General features: G+C 45.3%; 3 protein-coding genes across 8 annotated transcripts in view; 1 reads left to right on the top strand and 2 right to left on the bottom strand.

Annotated features, from left to right (window-relative positions):
• The window catches only part of zfyve9a (zinc finger, FYVE domain containing 9a), a 31,106-nt gene extending 20,919 nt beyond the window's left edge, over positions 1–10,187 (bottom strand). For 4 of the 5 annotated variants that reach the window (XM_036554339.1, XM_036554342.1, XM_036554341.1 and 1 more), the window contains exons 1-3: positions 9,919–10,187; positions 3,034–3,131; positions 1,230–1,338 (exon numbers count right to left, since the gene is read on the bottom strand). In XM_036554339.1, coding sequence (XP_036410232.1) covers positions 1,230–1,299 — 70 coding nt within the window. In that variant the 5' untranslated portion in view covers positions 1,300–1,338; positions 3,034–3,131; positions 9,919–10,187. The remainder of the gene's footprint in view (positions 1–1,229; positions 1,339–3,033; positions 3,132–9,918) is intronic. The other variant, XM_036554340.1, reaches the window with a different exon arrangement.
• Positions 10,188–11,546: 1,359 nt separating this feature from the next.
• On the bottom strand, positions 11,547–16,194 carry LOC118795613 (transcription factor BTF3 homolog 4). 2 transcript variants are annotated; one of them, XM_036554232.1, is made up of 6 exons: positions 16,100–16,194; positions 14,947–15,008; positions 13,762–13,875; positions 13,262–13,463; positions 12,203–12,262; positions 11,547–11,946 (listed from the first exon to the last, which is right to left on the bottom strand). In XM_036554232.1, exons 2-6 carry the CDS (start codon positions 14,998–15,000, stop codon positions 11,900–11,902), a joined length of 477 nt encoding a protein of 158 aa, XP_036410125.1. In that variant the 5' UTR covers positions 15,001–15,008; positions 16,100–16,194; the 3' UTR covers positions 11,547–11,899. The 2 variants fall into 2 exon arrangements, with proteins under 2 accessions (XP_036410125.1, XP_036410126.1); XM_036554233.1 differs by lacking the exon at positions 16,100–16,194 and adding an exon at positions 16,030–16,071.
• A 1,806-nt stretch (positions 16,195–18,000) lies between these two features.
• Positions 18,001–21,617, top strand: txndc12 (thioredoxin domain containing 12 (endoplasmic reticulum)). Its single transcript, XM_036554628.1, has 7 exons — positions 18,001–18,153; positions 19,270–19,330; positions 19,701–19,753; positions 20,042–20,115; positions 20,359–20,428; positions 20,709–20,792; positions 21,330–21,617. The coding sequence occupies exons 1-7, from the start codon at positions 18,051–18,053 to the stop codon at positions 21,407–21,409; spliced, it is 525 nt and encodes a 174-aa protein (XP_036410521.1). The 5' UTR covers positions 18,001–18,050; the 3' UTR covers positions 21,410–21,617.
• The last annotated feature ends 1,488 nt before the right edge of the window (positions 21,618–23,105 follow it).

The following is a 23,105-nucleotide window of genomic DNA, read 5'->3' as shown; positions in this document are numbered from 1 at the left end:
TGTGCGAGTGATGGAACAGAATCACTGCCCTCAGTGGGAAGCGTTCAGGCGATAGATCAGGTCTCTGGGTTTGCAACAGGCTGGCCGGAACACCTCAGGTCCCCAGCGGCAGAGCGCTCTGACCCTGCACTGCAGCCGCGCCCAGCCCCTCTGTACGGCCTTGAAGGAGAAAATTCCTACTCCGGCCCTCACCATCCCCACCACAGACAGCCCGGACAGCGGGCAGCATCCCCGCACCGCCCGAGACGGAGGGAGCGATGCATTCCGTCCGACCGCCCACGCCGCTTAATCTGATCACACCACACACAGATCAATGCCAGCTTCAGCTTCAAACGCTGAGGCCACGATCAAAGCCTACACGTTCAGGAAGGCTTGTGATACGTCCTCGCCAGCGTGTCTTACAGGAAATCAGAGAATGCCCAGCGTGGGCCTATCTGTGAGCGTGTGCTTCCACTCTCTCCTGCCGCCTCATCCTGAAAAACGCCACCGCTGCAGCAACGGAGCCCGCGATCCCCATGCTCTCCCCGCCGAAAGCCACCGCTCTCCACCAAATTAATCATCTGTCAACAAGCGCGCCCCTTTTTCCCTCGCACGTATTACTGCCGTGGAATTGCTCTGAACCGATCCGAGCGTTTGACACAGATTTGTAAATTTGCTGTTTGCTGAATAAGGAGCTGACTGAGGGAAAGCACCAACTTCTTAAAGGGGCCTCAGCATCCTTTCCAGAAGCTCCGGGCCTTTCTCCCAGCAGAGCTGAACCTGCCTGCTTGTTCATGTACATTACAGCAGGTGCTTCAAAGATCCACTGAAGCAAAATTATTTATTATTATTATTAGGATTATAGTAGTTACAAGCCCTGCTCCTTACAGCACAGTGGTAAGGAGCAGGGCTCATAATCGAAAGGTTGCTGGTTCGATCCCCTGCTGGGTCACTGCTACTGCACCCTTTTGCAAGGTACTTATCCCAGAATTGCCTTAGCAAAATATCCAGCTGAATAAATGGATAACATGTCAAAATTGTAACCTATGTATATCACTCTGGATGAGAGTGTCTGTTGAATGGCAATAATGTAATGTAAGTGCATCTAATGAAGTGACATGTAAAGTTGCACAATGTAATCATCTATGTCCACCAGTAGCCCATCCTGACGGTATACAGATCAGCTGATCTGTTCTGAGGTGATGTTTGTGAATCAGCGGCACATCACAGGCACGGCAGTGGTGCCTCACCTTCGTTCTGCTCGAACTCGTCCAGCACCTTGTCCAGGTTGAAGGCTTCTGCCTGGAAGTAATTCTCCATGGGTGAGGAAGCTCCAGCCTGCCGAGCTGCTGTCTGGGCCTGGGGGAGAGAGAGACAGAGGTCAGGGAAGGGGCCCGATCCGGAGGACTTCAGCAGCACCGCCCTGCCCGCGCAGGCCGTGACAGCGGAGTGACACATCAATCTCGGCTGCTTTCTGCGTAATGAAAACAAGGCGGCGGCAGGCGCGTGTTGCGGTCGCGTGTTACGGTCGCAGATTCTCTCGGCTTCCCCTCGAGTCCCCGGCGCAGTGGGTCACGACGCTGGAACGCGGCTTTCATCACCGCGGAACACAGAGCCGAAGCCGCGATCTGATGCAACCGCGCGTCATCGGCGGGGGGTTACAGCGCACCGCGGTGCTCAGAGAGTGCTTTCGGGAGAGAAGAAGCCCGCTACCACGCGCTCGTGCAGCGGCATGAGTAACGTCACACAAAAGCCAGCGAAAGCCGAGATGCAGGCTTTTTGGGACATCGTGTACTAATGCATGTTCAGGCGCGATCGGAGAGACATGAATGAGGTGACATCACGGGTGCCCTTCGGGAGTGCGCCCTGGCAGAGAAGCAGGATGAAACTCAATCTGAAAGCGTGTCATAAAGAGCGTGAACTTGAGGTTGCAACAAAAAAAAAAAAAACACACAATTTTCACTTCTCCAGTCTTAACACTAACTTCCAGTTTCTGGAAAAGGGTTAGCTCCACCTTTAATTACGGGCATTTGAACGGTACACTGCCCTTAACATTAAATCACCTACCATTTCCCATATACTTCAGTTTTATTTTTTAACAACTCCAGTTGTTTAACAGAGTCAGCTGGGTGTAGGCTAGGCGTGATTGAGCACCAGGATAAAGGAAACTTCCCATGCTGAGAACTGCATTGTTTTACTATATCCAGCATATGATGTAATTGTGTTTCACAATTTCACTATATTCACCACATGCTATGATTAACTTTTACTATATCCAGTACATGACACGATGCATAAATAAACTATATATGTGAATTCTAAACACCACCCTGAGTGGGAGGGTGGAGGAAGGATAACAATCAATGTTAAAACACCTGACTGAGGGGTAACAGACATATTTAAATAATCAATGCTCAACCCACTGAACATAATTATGTCATTACATGTACAGTTAAGTATAAGCATTACATATCGCTTTACATATACACACATATAAGCGTTTTTTTCCCCTCTCAGTATAACACTCCCAGAAGCCGTTCTGGAGCATAGCCACAGAGCCACAGTGGAGGGTAAGCGGTAATAATTACTGCCATGCTGAGGGAGAGAGAAGCACATATGGCAGGCTGCAGACTTCACCGAACAGGGACATGTGCGCATCCCTGCCCAACCTCCAGGCCCCCCCGGCATCGCAATACCGCCGCCGCCACGCGCTACAGTCCGGCAAGGGTGCGTACCAACCGCGGAGGGAGTGTCAAGCTCAGGGCCTCTTATGCACGCCTCTGCATCCTCATTAAAAGCAAGGTGGCACGCGAGTTCAGACAATGAATTCTAACAGAGGCAAAGTTTCCATCCAGAAGCCTTGCTGCCTTAATGAAAAGCTCTTTGCTTTCACACCCTCGCCATGCAGGTCATGGACAGCAACATCATCTGAGACTGAGGTGAAGTGAGAGGTGGCAAGCAACAACACCGCTCTGGTCCCGGTTTGGACTGGTCTTGGGCTGGGTTACGATTGGCCGTGACCTCCCAGCCGGTGCTTCCGGTTGGCTCTCTCACCTGCTCACAGGTCCTCTTCAGCAGTCGCAGGGGAACACGCTGAGGCCTCTCGCCGGGCTGTCAGTCTTTCCGGTCACGGACACGCAGAGCACCCATACCTGCAGCGGGAAACGGCGAAACGGGAAGGGGTCAGGGCGGAAAGCAGGAGGGCCTGAGAGAAGAGGCCTGCGCCTGGGCAGGTACGCCTCAAAACCACAGCTGCAGAGAGCAGAGCTGACTGCAGCACACAGAACACAGGCGGCCGCCGCCTCCTTACCGACGGGGACGGGGACGCGGACGCGCTCAGCGCTCAAAACTGCAGAGTTTCACTTTACAGCTCCGCGCATTAGCAGGAGGGCCGCCGAGCAAAGGCGCGAGGCAGACGCTCGGCCCGAGTCACAGTTTAGAAAGCAGCAGAGTCAACACATTTCCAGCTTAGCGAAAGACACCATACACCACACCGGCTGCACGCAATCCAATAGGATATGGAAGTGAGAGAGGAGAAGTATTAAGACACAAAGCAAGTGTGTGTGTGGGGGGGGAAGGCAGGTTCCATTAAAATGCCTTGAGGGGGGAGAACACCCACATCACACACACACACACACCCCCCTCGATCTGTGTCTCAGTGGATCGGTCCAAGTCATGCATGCGCTAACGCCAGCTCCTAAATCATTAAAAGTGAGCCCATCACAGCATTAACAATTTAATTAGCCTACATAATCGCCCCTGCGGTAGAGAGGCCCTGGTGGACTAGTTCAGGCACACATTACATCAGGGTAGAGAACAGGTGGCTACGAGGGGACCATGAAGTAATACATTACATTACATGAGTTTAGCAAGACGCTCTTATCCAGAGCAACTACCAGCACAAAAGAACAGGAGTGTATCCATTCAAGTTGAATGAGCAACAGTGTCAGAGCAGGCTGACAACACTCCCAGACCAGTGTGGAGTGTGAGCGTAACACCACTCAAGCCCTACCACAAGTTAACTAGCGCACCCCGACTAGGCAACAGAAGCCAAGTACAATACATCGCAACACTACTCATGATACAACCATTTCTGTAACAGGGGTTCACAGCACTGAACTGTACCAGGAAGCAAAGGGTCACCTGGCCTTACTCCCTGATCTTGACTCAGATCCGACATCACATCCGGTGACAAATATCCTGGAGACTGAAACTGCATGTACAAGTGCTCAGCAATCCAAACAGCAAGTGATTCACCCACATATTCAGCACACAGCATGGATTCCTCAATACATAAGGGACAAGAGGCTACCGCCCTCCCTACAATCCAAAGCATATTTATCTCTGTTACGCCAACAGCTGTCACCACATGTATAAAACAGTGGCTGAACAAGGCAAGTCCAACACACAGCTGGTGAGCCAGGCTAGCAGCCACCGAGCCAGTTCAATTGCACAAGAGCTGCGGGCACAAGGACCGTGGCCGGGATCCCAGCACAGTGGTAATTGGTCACAGATCGTATGTACTCAGCGTCTGGTGAGAGAGGGCTTTGTACTGGCGTGGTCATCAGCCGTGATGTTGGAAACGCAACATCATCGGTCTTGTGAGTCACGGCTTGTTTTCTCCTAGAGGCCTGAGTGAAAGGGTCATCTCTGGACCTGGGCCCAGCCGTCCATGGCTCACTTCCTGTCTCCGCGATGCAGCTCTCGTACGACATCTCCACGGCAACAGGGAGGGACTTAGAAACAGACCGTGTGTCTGCGTCGTTGTCGTCTCCTCCTGCCAAAACTCTCCCTAGAGCTGGTTAGCGGAGGGTGATGATAAGCCACCTGACTGGCTCGTTGCCGTGACCGAGTGTCGCCCTGACAACCAGCCCTTTCATCGCCGCTGGTTTGGGCAACCACACAGGTTCCTACAGCACTGCACATCCCTCCAGATCACCGAGACTACTCAACCGGTCCACGCTGCGGGCGGGGACCTGAGCTTTATTAAGATTTAATTACCCTGCCACTACTCTGAATAATGCATCGCCATGCAAAACAGCTGAAAGTGCTGCATTTTTAGCATTTCACCTGAGGTTACATCACCCTGGCCCCGGGAAGCCATTTCTGGTGTCCGGTCCAGTTTGAGCTTATCCCTGTCACGCGCTCTTCCTGAAAGGACTTCCCACATCCTGAGGGAAGCGGGACCTGGGAATGCGTCCAAAAGAAATAACTGAAGAACTTCAGCAAAGTGATCTCAAGTCATATAGGCCTTTATCCAAAGCTATGCATGAAATGCTATCTGCATGTCCTCTGGGGAGTAGGTATATGTCTGAGTGTTGGTGCGTCTTCAGTATACTTGTGTAAAGAACACTGTGTTCCCTCTTCAGGGGGATGCCCTCTGAAATGCTCAAAGGTTAAAAGGTAAGCGCTAATATTTTTCAGAGACAACAAAAAGTGCGTGCCGTCCTTTTACACAAAAAGCAGCCGGGAAACAATCCATCATTAGAATTCGTTAATGAACACAGGCAAGCGTTTTTGCCCTTCTGAAGGGAAATGCTCTGAGCACGCTCAGGAGTTTTACGCAGTGTCAAACAAGAAAACGCAAGTCAAGTTCTGACATTTCAGGCTCAACCTCCTTGATCCACCCACGTCGATGTGACAAAGCTCCTCAGCTTTCTGTTTAACGCCACTGTCATCTACGCGTTCAGATTTACCGCAGATGTGATTAAGCTGAAATTGGTTCTATACGCAGCGTGAAAAGGATGCAAATGTCAAAGCTCTCGACACGCACCGGAGATCTGCCTTCCCAAACAAAATCAGATCAGCTGGCATTAATGTATGCATTTTAATCACCCAACCAGTCTTGTAGAGTTATGAAAAAGTCAGTAATTATCATAATCAAGAATGCTTCACCTTTGAGGTCTGTGCAAAACCCAACTACTTCGTAAAGTAATATGCAAAACAGTGTGGGAGGCAGCATTGTGCGAGAAGTTATTTTGAGGAAATAACCATCATTTTACTTTCTCAATCTAACTGCAAAGCGCTTTGTACTTCACTTTGAGTAATAACATATGTGCAACTATCCTATTCCTCCATGTTGTAACCAGTAAAACCAACAGGCCAAATCTGAGCATTTCATGTCAAAGAAATTCTGGCCCAGACAGTAGCAATGCACTTAAGTCTGCTCCCCAACTACTGAACTGGACTTGGTATTTCTTGGCATCATTTTTAAATGACTTCCCACCAGCAAACAGGCAATATCTCCCGCTTGCTCCAAATAGGATTCTTCCTTTTTTTAAGTTAATGGGGGGCTGAAACCTGGCTGCCAGCATCCCTTCCTGTCCGAGAGGTTGGCTGACCCATGTTTTTGTTTGGGATCCGAAAGTGTTTAGCGCTTACACTCCGAGGTTCACCGCCGTGCCTCAGGAGGAGCGAGACAATGCTTGGAGCTCCGCCGGCCGGTTTCAGCGTTTACAGGCTGCAGTTCCTGTTATTGTGCCTCCTCCCCTCCGCCATCCCGCCAGGCCAAGCGATGAGGGGAGGTGACAGGAAATGGGCTTTGATTGTTTCCGCCATTTATGAACGACCCCGCAATCACTCGCCTGCTCCTGGAAGCAGGCTTGGATGAACTCAAAAGCTCTGACCCACCCAACATTCCTGAAGTGCAAACCATTTGCAAATGGCGAAGTATGCTGTGTGCTAGTACTCCACCCCCAACAAAAATATTCATGCCATAACCACTATGATTTTAATTGGCAATGACATAATGCAATTCCAGATATACAAGATGTGGTACAAGCTAGTGAAGGCAGACTATCAATGCAGACTTATCAATGCATTCCTACGCTGGTGGCAGGGGAGGCATCTTCTTCACCTGATCCTTCTTAAGATATTTAAAGGGGAACAGTGAATGTGACGGAGTTACACTCTCCACTTTGATTCAGAGCTGAGGAGAGCTTGAGAAGCCAGCAGTTGGCCCGTCACAGTGTGGGACGTTTGTGGAGAGGCTCCACCACCAACATCAGCAGCCGTTACGAGGTTATTTTCAGGGCTTTGATCTGAATTTAACATGAAACGACAAAAAAGGAGAGCAGGAAAAAAAGCACCCAAGTGAGAGCAAACGCACTCGGCGAGTGATGTTATAACTACTGACAGAAGAAAGTGACCTGACATCCCAGGAGACGTCTACTGGGGAAAGCAACAGGAAACGCTGCCGTGAGGTTCGGCTCCTCCGACTGCAGGTACGACGGCAGCTTCTCCACCTCCACCTCCATCTCCATCTCCACCTCCCGTTCCTGTATTCACAGGCGGTCTCCTCACTCTGTTCCAGAGCACGCACCCTTCAGTTATGACAGCAAGAAGCATCGAGAACACTGAAACCTGGCCCGTGTCCAAGCAATCTGGCTCCATGGAAGGTTTTGGTCCCTCAGTCTGGAGCCACTCTGTACGTTCCTGCTGCAGTGTTTCACACCCAGAATCTTCCCGTTGTGCTATACGGGAGGGAAGGATGAATGCAGGGGGATGGATGATCACACCGAGGCATAACTGGGATTCCAATCTTGCATCATTTGACACATAGCGAGAGAATCCTACGCAATTACAGCCGACTCCGAAGCACACATGAAACGAGCTGTCAAGAACGGTGGAGTTCTGCCAGACTTATGCAAATGCCCCTCTCCCAATGCGGGGGGAATTTACAGAGAAGGCCATCGGTGGCAGCCAATCAAACGCGGGCGAGGATCCTCAAGCTCCAGATAGAAGAGAGAGAGTTTTTTCCTCCATATGCAGGAGTGGCTGAATTTAAATATCAATCCCTGCATTTAATTACTGTCATGAATATACAGCGATGCTTCCCAAGAGTCAAGGGGAAAAAAATGGAAAAACAATGACCCTGAGGATTTGACAATAAAAAAAGGAATTTTCCAAGTCTACATTCCTGTAGCCCACACATAGGTGCAGGAATCTATCGGATATCAAAGTAACACTTCTCTCTCCTGTGGACCGGGGCGAATTCCCACTGAAGTACACTGGGGAGTCTTCCCCCCCATGCTACAGTAGGGTAACTCTGGTGCTGTGTTGCCCATGATCCCAGCGGGCTCTTTTCCCATGTTAGAACTAGGAGCTTGAATGAGGAAGTAGGAGAGCGGCAGTGTTTTCACCCGCTGCTCTGGGAATGGATCACACCCCAGGCTGATTAGATGATGTTCGAGTTGCACAAGACTTAACACTGATGGCTTAAGATATCATTCCAATGAAATTCTTTTTTTGTCTTACACCAGTACCAGTAATGCTACCTAGCATACACTGTATCCTATACAAAGGCTATATTTCTATTGGAACTGTATGACCACAAGCCTAGCATCTGATTGTCAGGTTGGGAACTGTATTAGACTATATTACACAGACATAGGAAAACCCACAAAAGTGGTCAAAATGTTGTTTTATCAGGACATTTACTCAAGTCCTTGAAAACAAGACCCACTGAATCTTCTTTCCACTGTTCACTTGTGCTGACACAATGATGTGTTAAAATAACTTTGTGTTAATGCATAGATATCTCCATGCATACACTACAGATGCTAGTCTAGTTAACTATTCTGACCGAAAAGTCACACTCTCAAAAAAATTAGGCCTATACTTTCAAGTGCTTCTGAATGTCCAGCCATTTCTCCCTGCGATTATCAGTGAAGCATACCTGCAGTAAGTTAGCTCACGAGGTTGGGCGTACTTGGCTAGCCTAAAAACAATCGCTATAAACAATTATTCCACGTAAATTGCATTAATCTCTAGACTGCCCAAAACTAGCATTGCCACAGATCATGCATAAATATCATGAAAAACACACCCCTGCATTAAAAATGTCGTTGCAAAAAACCCATCTGAAACGGGATTCCCATAGTTTTTACCAGAGCTATCAAATAAAGCGAAGAGGGGGTGGTCAAAGCAAACTTTCATGAACCACGTTCACCACTAAGGAACACGCCTGGTTCCACCATAGTTTGAGAGTTATGACGAGCGCATCAAATAAAACGATTATGCAAAAAGGCATGCGAGGCGACGGCACCGCAAACGACTACTGTCCGAATCAACACGCCGCAGGATGGATTAACCGCGGCTGTCCAAGCTAACCTCAGACCTTCTTCTCACTTAGCAACCTGCCTAGGCCACATTTAAGTTTTCAAAATGTAGCTAACTACACGGATAACTTAGACAGCTAGCGTCTACCTCTGATCTCATGGTTTAAAAACCTAAACTAGTCAACTGCTTAGCCATTAGATGTATCATTAGCTCTTCATCAGCAACGCAAGATAGCACGGCGCCCAACGTAGCTAAAAACAGCGACCCTTACCTAGTATATCTGGAAAACATTACCAACAAGCAGCTAGCTAGCCCAGCTGCGGCTACAATTGTTTTCGTGAACTCCTGGGTCTGAGACGGCTGGGAACAGCCTCTCCTCTGCGGTGAGTTATGGATGTGTCAGCTCAACCACTTACGGAATGTCGATCCCCAATATTTGCGACGACCATCTTCACAGCTACACATTAATAAGCAAACACGGCTACAGTGACCATTTAAATACGCTACCCGATCACAGTTTGGCAGCTAAGTAGCAAGATAGTTTTCGAATAGTGTGGTATTCTCCACCAGGACGAGCATAAACAAGCTCGTCAACTACCTAGGCGGCGTTACACTAAATAAGAGCTAAATAATGCAGCAATAATCCACCGGCTCCAGCTAAAATGTCTGGAGACTCCCGCAACACCTTCTAAATGTTTCGCTTCGAGAAAAGACCATGTCCCTTTGCCTGGCTAGCACGCTAGCCACCGAGCTGTGTACGTTTTGGGGAAATATGTGAATGCTGGCAGCAAGCTAAAGGCTACACTGTCGACATTAAAATAGCTAAAAACACCACTGATCGGACGAAATAAAAAACAAACTCGCCCCGTCTTCACTTACAGAGAGGGTCCCTCATTTTCAGGCACCCAGCGGGCGCCGCGGAATTCTTCTGGGGGGCTCCAGCATGTCTTTAGCGGACGAGCTGTTCCAATCCTTCCAAACGTCTGTTTTTCTTTCTTTTCTGAATTTGTAAATCTCCTTTGTAACTGAGTGAACTCCTTGCGTCTCCGGGCTCTGGGCAGTAAGTCGAATAGTTCAGCGAGAGCGCACACGACCCCTCCCCCCCCAAAGATTTAGCGTACGGAAGGGTTACGAAGCCGTAGAGGGGCGGTCCATCTTGGCTCCGACACTGCGGTCACTGCGGTTCACTTTTGAACCAAAATGGCATCAGTTTCATAAGAGCCTCGGCTTTGATTTTCCCTCAGATTCACAAATTAATTAGGCGCTGTGGATCGTCGTGCGTGAGAGACAGCGCCCTCTAGGTCCGAGGAGATATAAACGCACCGCATCGTAGACGACAGTAAATATTGTGTGTAAAATGCAAGCTAACTTCTGGTTATGGATAGGTCTAACTCTACTACACAGTACATCTATACTGTATAATACAATCTTTTTCGACAAAACACGTCATAGTTTCGAGTAATCTCTACACGTAAATCATTAAATATCTAGAACACCTAGATTGTCAAAATAGAAACCTGCCAGTACATGATCAAGCTAGGAATAAGTCACAAATTTGTGATTAAGCTCTAATTTGGGGATTGAACATTCAGTGTATGATAGCTTACATAAAGTTATTTTAACATATCACAGATTGGGCCAGCACAAGTGAATGGAGGAAATAAGAATCAGTGGGTCTGCAACTCAAGGACACTGTATCTTAAGTAAATGTCCTGATAAAACAACATTTTGACCACTTTTGTGGGTTTTCCAATACCCATGTAATATAGTATATAATACATTTCCCAACCTGTCAATTAGATGCTGGGCCTGTGATCCTACAATTCCAACAGAAATACAGTATAGTCTGTGTGTAGATAACAGTATACACTAGATAGCATTAGCATAATGAATAACTGATTATCGGTATTCCCTAAGCAAACAATAGCACCAGAAACAAGCATTTTATGCCTCAAGACATAACACTGGTTTTTCAAGAGCAGAAACACAAGGCTTAGAAAAAGTTTCAGAAAAGGCTTTATGAATGTAAAGCCATTACTAGGCGTGTAAGGGCATGAGCGTTTGATAAGAAGAGGCCGTGTGGCCCGTCTACGCTCATAGTTCTGCATATAGTCTAGAGTGCATTTTGCACAGTGTCAAGTCTGGTCTTGAAAATTCCATACCTTCAAGCTGGTTTTGCCATTTGATGTAGCTCAAGTTCTATAAACATGTCGACTTGCAAAGAGGAAAATCGGCACCACCTAGTGGTATGTTACATATCTGTAAAAATTGATTCTTTTCAAAACCAAGTGGACAGACCTCTAGTCTCGTTACACAACTAACACAACACAAGAACCTGACAGAAGGTCCAACTTCAGTGCAGCTCCTAAATATATGTACTTTACCAATCCTATTCCTAAATAAGGTCAGAAGCCCTCAAGACAAAAAGGTGGCCTACAATCTCACCCCAAACCCTTGACACTACCAACACGCCAGCCTCCTACTTAATAAAAACAGCACCATATAGAAAAGGTTAATCAATTGATTTTATTTTGTGTTTCACAAAGAGGAAAAAAAAATTAAATAAGACTAGCGTTCTGCCTCGCCACTGTGATCATGGCCAAGACTGGCGATTCAGAGGTCAATTTTAACCATTGGGCATTATCTGGAGCTTTGCTGTTAAGAGCACAAGTCCTTCTGAATGGAGGATCCTGAAGCGGATTGCCGTTAAAAATACAAAAAAACGTCTTCAGTTGGTTGGTTGGTTGGTGGGTGGGTGGTGGTGCAATGCATCAGACTTTCTGATGGAGCAAGGAGCAAGGTGCTCTCACGACTGAAGTCCCCCCGAGTTGAAGTCCCCCCTCTTTGCCCGGGGGAAGCTTCAGTTTGCCTCATTTTTCGACGCCTCGTCAAAATTCTCTACAAGATCTGCAGAAACGAAGAAGAAGAGTTCAGAGTTGGTTCAGGAGCATCATTGTCCATGAACAATTCAATTTATTGAATGGACTCAAATTGAGCATTTCTTTGTGTTATTCCACTTTTTCCCCAGAGAAAAATAAAATTAACAGTACACACCGATACATCTTAATGACAAAGGCATTTTTAAGTCGTAAGAGATCATGAATGAAACTACATACTATATATTGTACTCGATTATCTTAATGTACACTGATATAATCCATACCTGGTACGTCGTCATCTTCCTCATCAATATCCTCTGCTTTGGGTGCTTTGTTGTCAAGCACTGCGAAGTTAAATAAAAATGTATCCAAATTAAAAAATATTCAATGTTTTCCTTTCAGCTTTGATTTAAATACACCCTTGATGATAAAATAAGCATTAACATGTCAATCCTTTTCATTTGCTCTGTTAAAACATATTTCTGAGGTGCATGCCTGCTTTCAAAACCATTTTTTCCATTGCTTTCAATGTTAAATGGATTCTCAGTGTCACAGGGAAACTGGTTTGTAAACTTTGAGATTAGTCATTTATCCATTCACTTTTTTAGCCATGTACTTTTTTGCCCTTCGGTGTACAATTTTAAAACAAATGAGTTAACCAATAATACCACATTCAGCTGCAGACAGCCAATCAAAGTCAACGGGACAGTACTGAGAAGCACGTCAAGCAATACCTTCAGCCAAACATCGAAATTTTGTGGAATACTTCATGGCGATTGATACGCTACACAGTGTATAGTATTGTAGCTTGCACTAACAATCAATGATGGCATTGTGGTCAAGCACACTATGTGCTTATTGAAAACTTTGGACTTGAGCAATAAATGTAATACTATAACGGTACAGTATGGTAATAAATCATATAAACTTGTTTCCTTTAACTGTGAACCACATGCAGTGTTCTTTGTTCACCTGCATGGCATCTCTACTGGATAATATTGAGACACTGCCGATATACTCTTTCAGAGGGGATACTATACATGTTACATTACATTACTGTCATACAGCTGGGTATTTACGGAGGCAACTGTGGGTTTAAATACCTTGCCCAAGGGTACAACAGCAGGGGGAGGGGAATCAAACCAACAACCTTTCGGTTGCTCCTTACCAATGTACTACACTTCCACGTGTTTCACTGTACACACACACACACTTTTTTTGAGCAGCAAGGGCAATGAAGGGGATTAAAATCCACCTATAATTAGCACCCCGTTTCACAAGAACATCACTAAAACAACCTCCCCCACAGGTGCGCCGGAGGCGCGGAGCTGGTCCCCACCCACCTTGCCGGGGGAACTGCTCGGCGAGTTTGCGCAGGCTGGTCAGGCTGTCGGCACCCAGCTGGCTGAGGATGCCTGGGAGCATCTCTGTCAGCTGCTTGGTCTCTGCGTGGCCCGTGATGGCGAAGGTGTTGGCGGACAGGGAGGCCTGCACCTTGGGGTTGTTGAAGTGGATCACCGTCCCGTCGTCCTTGATCATGTTCACCTTGAGAGGGGCAGATGACGCTGGTCAGTGACAGGCTCTCACTGTGGTTGCCAACCTACATTTCACCTTCAGAGCTTAATCATATAAAATAGTTAAATTCAGTATGAACTTTTCATTTCAAAATACAGGTTCACCCCAAAACAATGCCCACATCTTTAGTACTTTGTGCTGTACGCTTCACTTACATCTCCTAATGGCCTGTCAGTGCCTTTAGATAAGTGCCCCGGGCAAATAAATATAAATGTCAGCTTTAAGAGTTTTCTCAGACACTCACTCTGCAATGTGACGGGCCACTTACCTCCTCGATGCCGGCGATGTTGTTCACGGCCAGCTTCTTTAAAGAGCTCTGCAGCTTTTTGTCATCAGCTGTTGCTGTTCTGTGTACCACCTTCTTCTTTCTGCGTGCTGTCCCCTGCAGGCCAAACAATGTCACTACATGACATCACACTGATGTTATTTAGCAGACGCTCTTATCCAGAGCAACGTACACAGGTTATAATTTCACGCATTACCCGTTTATGTAGCTGGATATTCTGGGTTAAGGTAACTGTGGGTTAAGTACCTTGCCCAAGGGTAAAAACGGTAGCGCCCCAATGGGGAATCGACCTGGAAAACTTTTCGGTTATGAGCCCTGTGCCTTACACTATACTACACTGCCGCCCCAGGGCAATCACAGCAGGCACAAGGCACAAGCAACAGGACAACACACTGGACATTCACAAATCCAGATGAAAGGACAAAAGAACTGTATGGCAAAACTGAGGTAAAGAGACACGTCAACTGATAAGATGCGACAGACCCCCCCCCCCCCCTCAACACGGTGTGATCAGATTATATCCTCACGATCTAACAAAATAAATCTAATAACGTTTAAAAATTGATAAACGTTAAATGGCTGTTTTGACAGGGGGGGGGGGGGGCATTTCCGTGCGGTTTGTAAGCTGCCCTGTCACAATACCAACGGGAGCCTCTTGGACTTCAGGAACTGAACAAAGCCGGTTGCTACAGCTGAATGGGTCAAAGAATTCTCCATAAAAGGAATGCTGATGTCAGGGGAAACTGCCGCTGCTATGCCGTGTGTCTGTTAGCAGCTGTTTTTCTGACATCAAAATAACCAAGCACAAACTGGGCTCAGGGCCTCTGTGCCTTTGAATAAGGGGGAAGTCGATTCTTCAATTCATTAAGTCAATTAAGTCAAATTTCTCTCACATTCTAATGTCTGTGTGGCAGAAATGTAAAAAAAGGTCTGTTTTTCTGGGTAGGATATAACCGGTCTAAACATTTTAGATGCACAGCGTGTACACTGGAAGACAGCCAAAACCTCATTGATAATGAGGAGGATTACAACTCGTTTTTCAAATGAAAATGGATTTATTACTTAGAACAGCCAGGCACTGTAGTCTGAACCAGACATCATGAAAATGTTCACAATGTTTGTTATGTTACTGTTTTTAAAGAAAATGTAAGAAACGAAATGTCTTACCTTTCCACCTATCCGGACCTGGGCCTGAAGTTTGGCTAGCTTCTCTTGATTCATGTTGTTACCTGTGACAGGACATGTTAATTACAACTCCATGAGATGCATTTAGCCAAAACCTAGCACTAGCGTCGCGTAAACTTACTTCCGACTCTTTTGCTTTGATTGTCATGTAGTCAAATTCCAACACACGGGTGACAATGTATCTGTTACTCCAAGTCATCGGCAGCGCTGCATCATCTTACGAGTCAATGCAACATTCTACTCAGTGGGTAACAATTGTTACGACTAAGCGGAGGTGCCACTGTCTCAGACGGCTATCGGCCAGGACTTATGTTCTTACCAATACCCCGTCATCTTCAACGAAGTTGCATACGACTGTACAGTCAGTAAACTGATTCCTGGGGATACAATTACCGTCGTAACTAGCCCCTTAGTGGGATCCGGTGTTCCTGGAATCAGACTATCACGGGTAGTCAAAACTGATCTGAACCACATGGCCGTGTGTTTGCGGATAAAACGAGTGAGGAAAGCACCGTTTCACTCCACATTTCAAGGATCTGAGCGCAGTTTAATGTTACAGGTCGCGAATAAAAACGAAGCGGCTAGCAAGCAAGTTAGCTTTGATTCAGTATTCTCAAATTAATTCTTCCATGTCCACGGGCTCTCTAAAGCACAATGTGGTAGATGACGGAAATAACGTTACTAGCTTGTTACCCAGCCAGCTAGCTAGCTAACTGTCTGACCAACAACGTCGCATATGGCTGGTAATGTTAGCCAGCCAACAATATCTAGCGATAGCTGTAATCACATGGACTGACAAACATTTCTAACTGTGTCGCGGCATTTCAGTCTGTTATTCTTCTGAATTGTAGATGATATATTTGTTATACAGGTAAATATATCACCTTAGGCCCAATCACTTCTTTGCCCACAAACAGCATTCGCTAGCGTGCTGCTAACTAGCTAATAGCTAGCCTATTTAGCCTGTTAGCAAGCTACAATTCTTACTTAATTTTTCTGATCGATGGCAATGTTTGCCATCTAACAAAATAGGAACTTGAAGGAAAACCCAACAAAAGTGTCTACCTTATTTAAGCTGTTATTTCGATCAGCTAGTACTCTTCCCGAATGTGCTTAGATGCCTCGGTTCTCTTACCCGCGAACAGAAGACAGGCGGCGGACTTGTTCTTTCACCAGACTGCTCTACACAGACAGCTACAGCAGCAACACGCGGCGAGGAAAAATGGCGGATCTGAGGAAGAACTTGCATTGTGGACCATGTGACGCTATGAACATCGATGGAATTTGTAGTCATCGTACAAAAGACGCACTCAAATTTCATTGGCTCGTTTATAAAGCGTGGGGGTGTCGAGGCGAATCATGATCTAATCTGTTGACTTCGTTGTAAAAAAAAAAAATACCACTGCACACTATTGTCACACATGCGTCAAGTGTGGTTTCTCTGGTTTGGCTGGACATGTTTCTAACAAAATGTCAACAGAAATATTTTTAATTGATTATATGAGGACTTTTGTGGTGCATTTTTATTAAAAATTTTCCCACGCATCAGTGTTTTTCTAACACCTGCCAGCGAGGGAAAACTACTAGGGCTCTGAGAGACTCAGGTTAATTGCAAAGGTAACAATGAAGTATTCTGTTGTTGGACAGCTTTGATGATGTTATAATATGGATGGAAAACGTTCATAGTTTTTTTTTATATACTTTTGGTCAGTTGTGGCAAGGAGTTTTATAGGTCTGTAAACCCTCCTTGGTTGTGGCCATCACTGACATTTTTTCAGTGTCATGCAAAGTGCAAACCAGTTTAGTGGTGCATCACTTCTCTCTTCTGAACCAGAGAGCGAGGGCAAAGCGGCAGCGGCAGGAAATACTGCGTAACATTTGTTTAGAGTAGGACAATGATGTAATAATAAATTGCTGTTTTTTTCCCCTTTTCTTAATATATGATGTTAATCCTGTAATCCATTTAATTTTTCTAATTGTTATTGATTGTGGACTTGAACGTTTTTTTTTTTGTATTGTTTAATTGGTTAATAATCACTGTCTTGTTCTCAGCCGTTTGTTTACCAGAGGTGACAAATTAATGGATGGTGTTTATATCTTCTTTTAGTTATTTTTCCACATTGCTCACATATGCCTACTGTATACATACTATACCTATTTGTAAATTGTTTTATAATTATTAAGTGAAGAAAAAATCTGGTATTCGTGAAAAAGTAGCGGAAGAGTCATGTCCTAGGAAGGAATTTTAAGACCACTGTGTATGTCACTAAAATACTGAGAGCGTTTGCAGATTAATCCAATAAGCCACTGATAACTGTAATCTCCTGATCTGCAATGGAATGTGCAGAATCTCAACCTTTAAGGCAGGCACAGGTGACCGGTTTAATGCTTCACTGTACAGCCTTAATGCCCAAGACTGGTTGACACCAAGTCACATAATGCCGTATGTGGTTGCCGAGAAATAAGCAAACACAACCATCAAGATCGGATGTGATTATGGCGTCATAAACAGACATCCTTCACTCCCAGCCTGCATTCCATTCATATGCATGTAAGAATCTCACAAATTTAACGGCTTTATTGGCCAATATTTTAAGAAATTTGAATTACTTGAATCTTTCATGGCTTTCCCATGGGAAAGGCTATCTCAATACCTTTAAAAAATTGTTTTGTCGTGTAAAAAAGGACCACTTGTGTTAAGGTTATAGAACATTTGAAACATCTATTTAACATTTTTAATTCTTAAGTTTTCCACTTCAAGGATCGCTGATCGTTCCTTCTTTACAATAGGCCTGCTTCTGCCCATTCTCCATATATTTGCCTCATCAGCGTACAGAGACAATTAATAAAGCCATTAATAATGACATTAAACAACACAACGTTTTATGAGTCTGACAACTCTTGCTTCCACCTTGACCTGAATTAACCGATTTAAAAAAATCAGATCTGGCTGCAGGGTTATGAACGAACACAAATCCCGCCCAGTCTCGTCATTTCCGCGTCGGGACTGCCTGTGAAAGTGAGTGGTGTGAAATAACCGGATCTGAGAGCGGAGACGTTTCACTTGTCCTCCGCAGGATCTCAGAATGGATATGCAAACGCCGCTGCTTCGTTTCGCTTTGTTTTCTCTTTTTCTCTGTCTGATTCTTACTTTTCCCGGAGCGGATGCGGCTGAAGGGGGTGGGAAAGGTAAGGGACACCCGTACGTCTCTGGCTAGCCAGCAGTCCAGATAGATTGATAGCTTTCTAGCTGGCCAGCTAATAAAATCGACATTTTCGCCTGGCTCTGTCTCGTTCATTTTGCTACTAGCTAGCGAACGTTACCGTAGGGTTGGCTTCTTTTATGTATAGGTGGGCTAGTCGATATGGCTTGCTAACTGCCTACTTCTATTTAGCCAGGCTAGCTATCCATATGGCTAATGCATTGGAAAGTATTGACGCTAGCAAACATTACTCACCGAAATTAGTCCTCCTGACATTGCGGAGATAGCTTGCTAGCTTGCTGTAGATTTTGATGTAGCCTATCGTTCACCAGCGACTTAACGTTGTTATGCGAGGTAGATATTTGCAGAGATTCCATTTTGCTCGTTTTGACTTTCTGTTGCACTTAGTTTTGCCGTAGCTGGGTAACTGCACTATGAATGAATCAATTCCGCACATCCGTCTGGACTGCCAACATAAATTGCCAGCCGCCCTCTCATCTTACTCCTGAGCTAGCTCTGCCTAGCCAGCTAGAGTATTTTAAGCAATGTCTTGGCGGACCCTTGCTCGCAGTGCTAGAAGAAATTTATATTGAATCAGGCTTGCTTACACCACATTTATACTTGCTCACACGCAGGTATGACATAGTAGAGCGGTGTGCATTTATTGTTCATGTCGCGTTATATGAGCCCGTTGTGCAACATTCAGCTGAAAGGGATATAATATCCATGACACACCCACTCTTGTTAGCCGCACCTTCAGTAAAATGTAGAAGGAAGCAGGAAATTTAAATGTGAAAGGGTACTGTAACAGTATCCCCGGTGTCGTGTTAGAAGTAACTGCGATTTTTAGTGTATGAACGCGATTTTTGTCGAACTCCCAGCGACATCTATTGTTCTAATTGGAGTTATTCTTTCTGGGCGTGAATTCGTTTCATGCTCCTGCCACGGTAGAAGAGGTCTGTTGAGTTTTGTTCACCTTCTTGGAACCCTGATTGGATCCCATCGGTCTGGTTTGGTCATGGTTTTGGAGAGCTCAAAATTATGCTTGTGATAGTTACCCATTTGTATCGCCATGAGACCATTTTTCTCTGCTTTCTCTCAGGGTTCGGTGACCACATCCACTGGAGGACTCTGGAAGATGGGAAGAAGGAGGCAGAGGCCAGGTATGTCACCTTCTTACACCGTCAAAACTGGGAAATGATGATATCAGTTTAGACCATAATACTGTATGTTACAACAGGCTGTTTGGATGGCTCCCAAATTCCCACATGTTTTCCCCTCTCAAGGCCTGTATCAACCAAACACACCCTCACCATAGAGGTGATATTGTTTACCCATAAACAAAAGGATTAAAAAATGTCATGAAGTCAGGTCAGAAGGTAGGATCTTGGAAGGCTGTGTCCATGACTAGCATGGTATAAGTTATGTGCCAGGTGCAACCAGGCCTTTAGTACCGATGCATTTATTTCCAAGTGTGCACATTAGTTTTTCCTCCCCTAGTTTTTGACATCTGAGTATTTTTGTCTTGTGCAGCGGACTGCCTCTGATGGTCATTATCCACAAGACCTGGTGTGGAGCCTGCAAAGGTGAGTATCTTTATAAAAGGCCTCATTGCGTCAGTGTTATCTGCTTGGTCTGGAAACAGTATGAATGTTTTATCTAGTAAAAGTGAAGGGAAAATCAATAAAAAGACATTGACCTTGCAGCTGAAAGGGTGTAGGTTTAGCAGTGTATCAAATAGAAAGGCATTCATAATCTCCACCGTTGGAGAGCCTTGGTGAATGGAGGTGTTTAGATGGTTTCATTCATTGGGACTTCTTCAGTGTAAATGACCGCATTGTTAATGCTTTTTCTGATGTTGCTTTCCCCAAAAGCCCTGAAGCCAAAGTTTGCAGAGTCCAAGGAGATCTCCGAGTTGGCACATAACTTCGTCATGGTCAATCTGGAGGTGAGAGTGCGCTCATGAGGATTGCAATCCAGTCCTGAATGCAGGGTCTTCATTCTGCCAGTGAGGGGGTTTTTGCCCTCAGCACTGAATTGCATGTACTCTAGGATCTGAGTTTTTCAAGTTAAGCTTTCTCGCAGGGTCATACACATTCAATGTGTGATCTCTGTAAAGTTGCATTAATATTTTCCAGGCCTGTTTTCTAGCTGAGTGACAGTGATAAACACAATTCTTTCTTGTCTGCAGGATGAGGAGGAGCCTAAAGATGATTCATTCAGTCCTGATGGAGGATACATTCCCAGAATTCTTTTCCTTGGTAAGCAAACATCCGCTCCTCCCCCCACCAAGATAGCAGGAGGTACTGGTGGTGTTTCTGTCACGGTTATTTTGAGTAGACAGTCAGATCTGTGGTTTGTCAGGCCTGTCTCTCTGGCCTCCTCTGTTATAAAGAGAGTCTGCACGTTACCAGCACTGTTGCAGGTTCTAGGGCTATTTCTAACTGATGGAATCTTAGCCGGAAAGGCTCTGTGTTGGCGCAAAGGTTGTGTTTCACGTTTCATGTGTTTTTGTTGTTATTATTGTTCATTTCTTTGAAGATCCCAGTGGAAAGGTCCATCCTGAGATCACCAACAAAAACGGGAATCCCAATTATAAGTATTTCTACAGCAATGCGGATCATGGTAGGCATGCCTTTACATTTAGTGCGTTGTAGTCATGCTTTTTAGAAAATGTGTTTACTGTTGAAGCTGATGCTATCTTCTGCTTTGTTTTACGTCACTTGCACACTAATTTTTGCTAAAAACAAGAGGAACATTTACATAAAAGTCTGATGAAATGTAGCTACATCATTTCAGCTTTAGTCATTATTGCCAAAGACCAGATGACAATGTAAGAAATTCTCAAATTTCGGCTTTGGTTTGTTAAAAGACATTCCTAAGGGGTTGGGAAAAGTGATCATGGTGAATCTGTAGACATTGTGTGCTACCTACAAGAGTCCAGTAGATGGCAGTAGTAAGGCACTCTACAAAAATAACCGCATGTCTAGACTGCAGTGTAGCTCTGGGTATTTTCTTCCCGCTGTAGAAGCTCCACAATCAGCATACCCGCCCCAATCCTGAAAAAGCTGAAACCTATCCCGTGGTCAGTGCCGTGGGACAAAAATCTGTCTGCCGTGCAGCGCACCGTGAGATTGACCTGTCTGCCTGCTCTCTTTGCAGTGGTGGCGGGAATGAAGGAGGCCCAGGAGAAGCTGACGGGCGATGCGTTCCGAAAGGCGCATGTGGGTGACGAGCTGTGAGGCGGGAGAGGAGAGGAGAGGAGAGGGTGGAGGTGGGCATACTGCCATTCCAGCCAGGGCAAGGGGGGGGGTGAGAGGGGGGCGGAGGGTGATGGGGTGACAGGTAAGGGCGAAACCTGCTGTCTCAACTCCCTTCCGGCCTGCTGGGCCTCCCCAAACTCTGGCACTGGCCACGGCTGATACCCAGCTCCTTTTTTTTTTTGTTTTTGTTTTTGTCTTTTTTTTTTTTTTTTTTTTAAACTTCATTCGTTGTCTCTGCTTTGGTGGGGCGGACCGTTTTTAAGAGCAGTCCAAACGAATGAGCTTCGAGGTAAATCAGTCGTCCAAATCTTCTGTGGTAGGAACTTAAGTCAATGCGGCTGCATCAGAACTGCAGCGCGTCAGGGGAACCAAAGCAATCCCTCCATTCAGCATGAGCGCAAAAGTTGTAGTTTTTTTTTTTAAACATCTGAAAATGTTTTTGTCCGGTCTACACTGTAACATTTACTTGATATTGTTATTCTTTGTTGGTTGTCCTCTCACTTTATTTCTATAACTGTACTTGTAATTTTAATTAAAACGCAACAGAGGTGCTCTCTTCCGAGAGCCAGAATAACCTAACCCACAGCAAAACTGAAAGGGATCTGAAAGAGTACTACACTACATTCTCAATACAAGTATTTTATCAATAAACCAAGTTGTGTGCTTCCAAGTTCTCCACTGCAATTCTTCTGTTGGTATAACTGTAGCTCCTGCCATTCTAATAGGGCCAGATTCTCAAAATTTCAGAGTGTGGCTGTACTAGGAATATGGTCAGGACTCGGCCTGCAGAAGACTTTCTGGGGAGGATAATTATGAGACGGTTGAAATGTTTGGCGAGTTGTTAATTCTTGACACGTAACTTTGCAAGTGAGATATACTGTAGAATCTTCTGATACAAATAATAAAAAAACTTTCTTCTTTAGATTTCTTTTGTAAAACAAAAAAAAATGGTAAAGAAAAGGAATGAGTCTGTGATTTATACATACATTGCTAAATTGTAACCTTTTGAATGTGAGGAAAAGCCTTTGCAATGAATGGTGTCATTGCTATGCCGTGTTGTATTTTATACATACGTTTACAAGGCCAAGTGTACAATAAAGTTTTGAACAGAATGCCTCTGACCCGGGTGTTGGTGCTGTACCTGCCACGGTTTGAATGACTTAAGATGCTGCACATTTTTACACCACACATTTGTAAAGAGCCAATAACAAGAGCCAACAACAAAGGTTGCCGGTTCAATCCCCGCTGGGACACTGCTGCTGTACCCTTGGGCAAGGTACTTAACCCACAGTTGCCTCAGTAAATATCCAGCTGTATAAATGGATAACATTGTAAAGAACTGTAACCTATGTAAGTCGCTTTGGATAAAAGCGTCTGCCAAATGAATAAATGTAAATGTAAATGTAAACATCGCTGTGGAGCATTCATGAAGCGAGGCTGATAACGTCAGCCAATTATGAGCTGAGAAATTCCATATCCCTGTCATTCAGGAGAAAGGCCAGATATCAGTAACGTAGACAGAAGCCAATTAAGGCTTTAAAGTAACTAATTATGATCAGAATGGGCAGTAATGTGACACATATTAAAATGCCACTGACTATGTATCTGTCAAACCAAATGTAAAAAAAAACGACACCAGGCAACAGTTTGACGTGGTGGTAAGGAGCAGAGGTAG

Source organism: Megalops cyprinoides, chromosome 20, assembly GCF_013368585.1.
Source record: "Megalops cyprinoides isolate fMegCyp1 chromosome 20, fMegCyp1.pri, whole genome shotgun sequence".
Taxonomy (NCBI): domain Eukaryota; kingdom Metazoa; phylum Chordata; class Actinopteri; order Elopiformes; family Megalopidae; genus Megalops; species Megalops cyprinoides.
The sequence above is the reverse complement of the archived record's forward strand: the minus strand, read 5'-3'. Positions and strand labels throughout refer to the sequence as shown.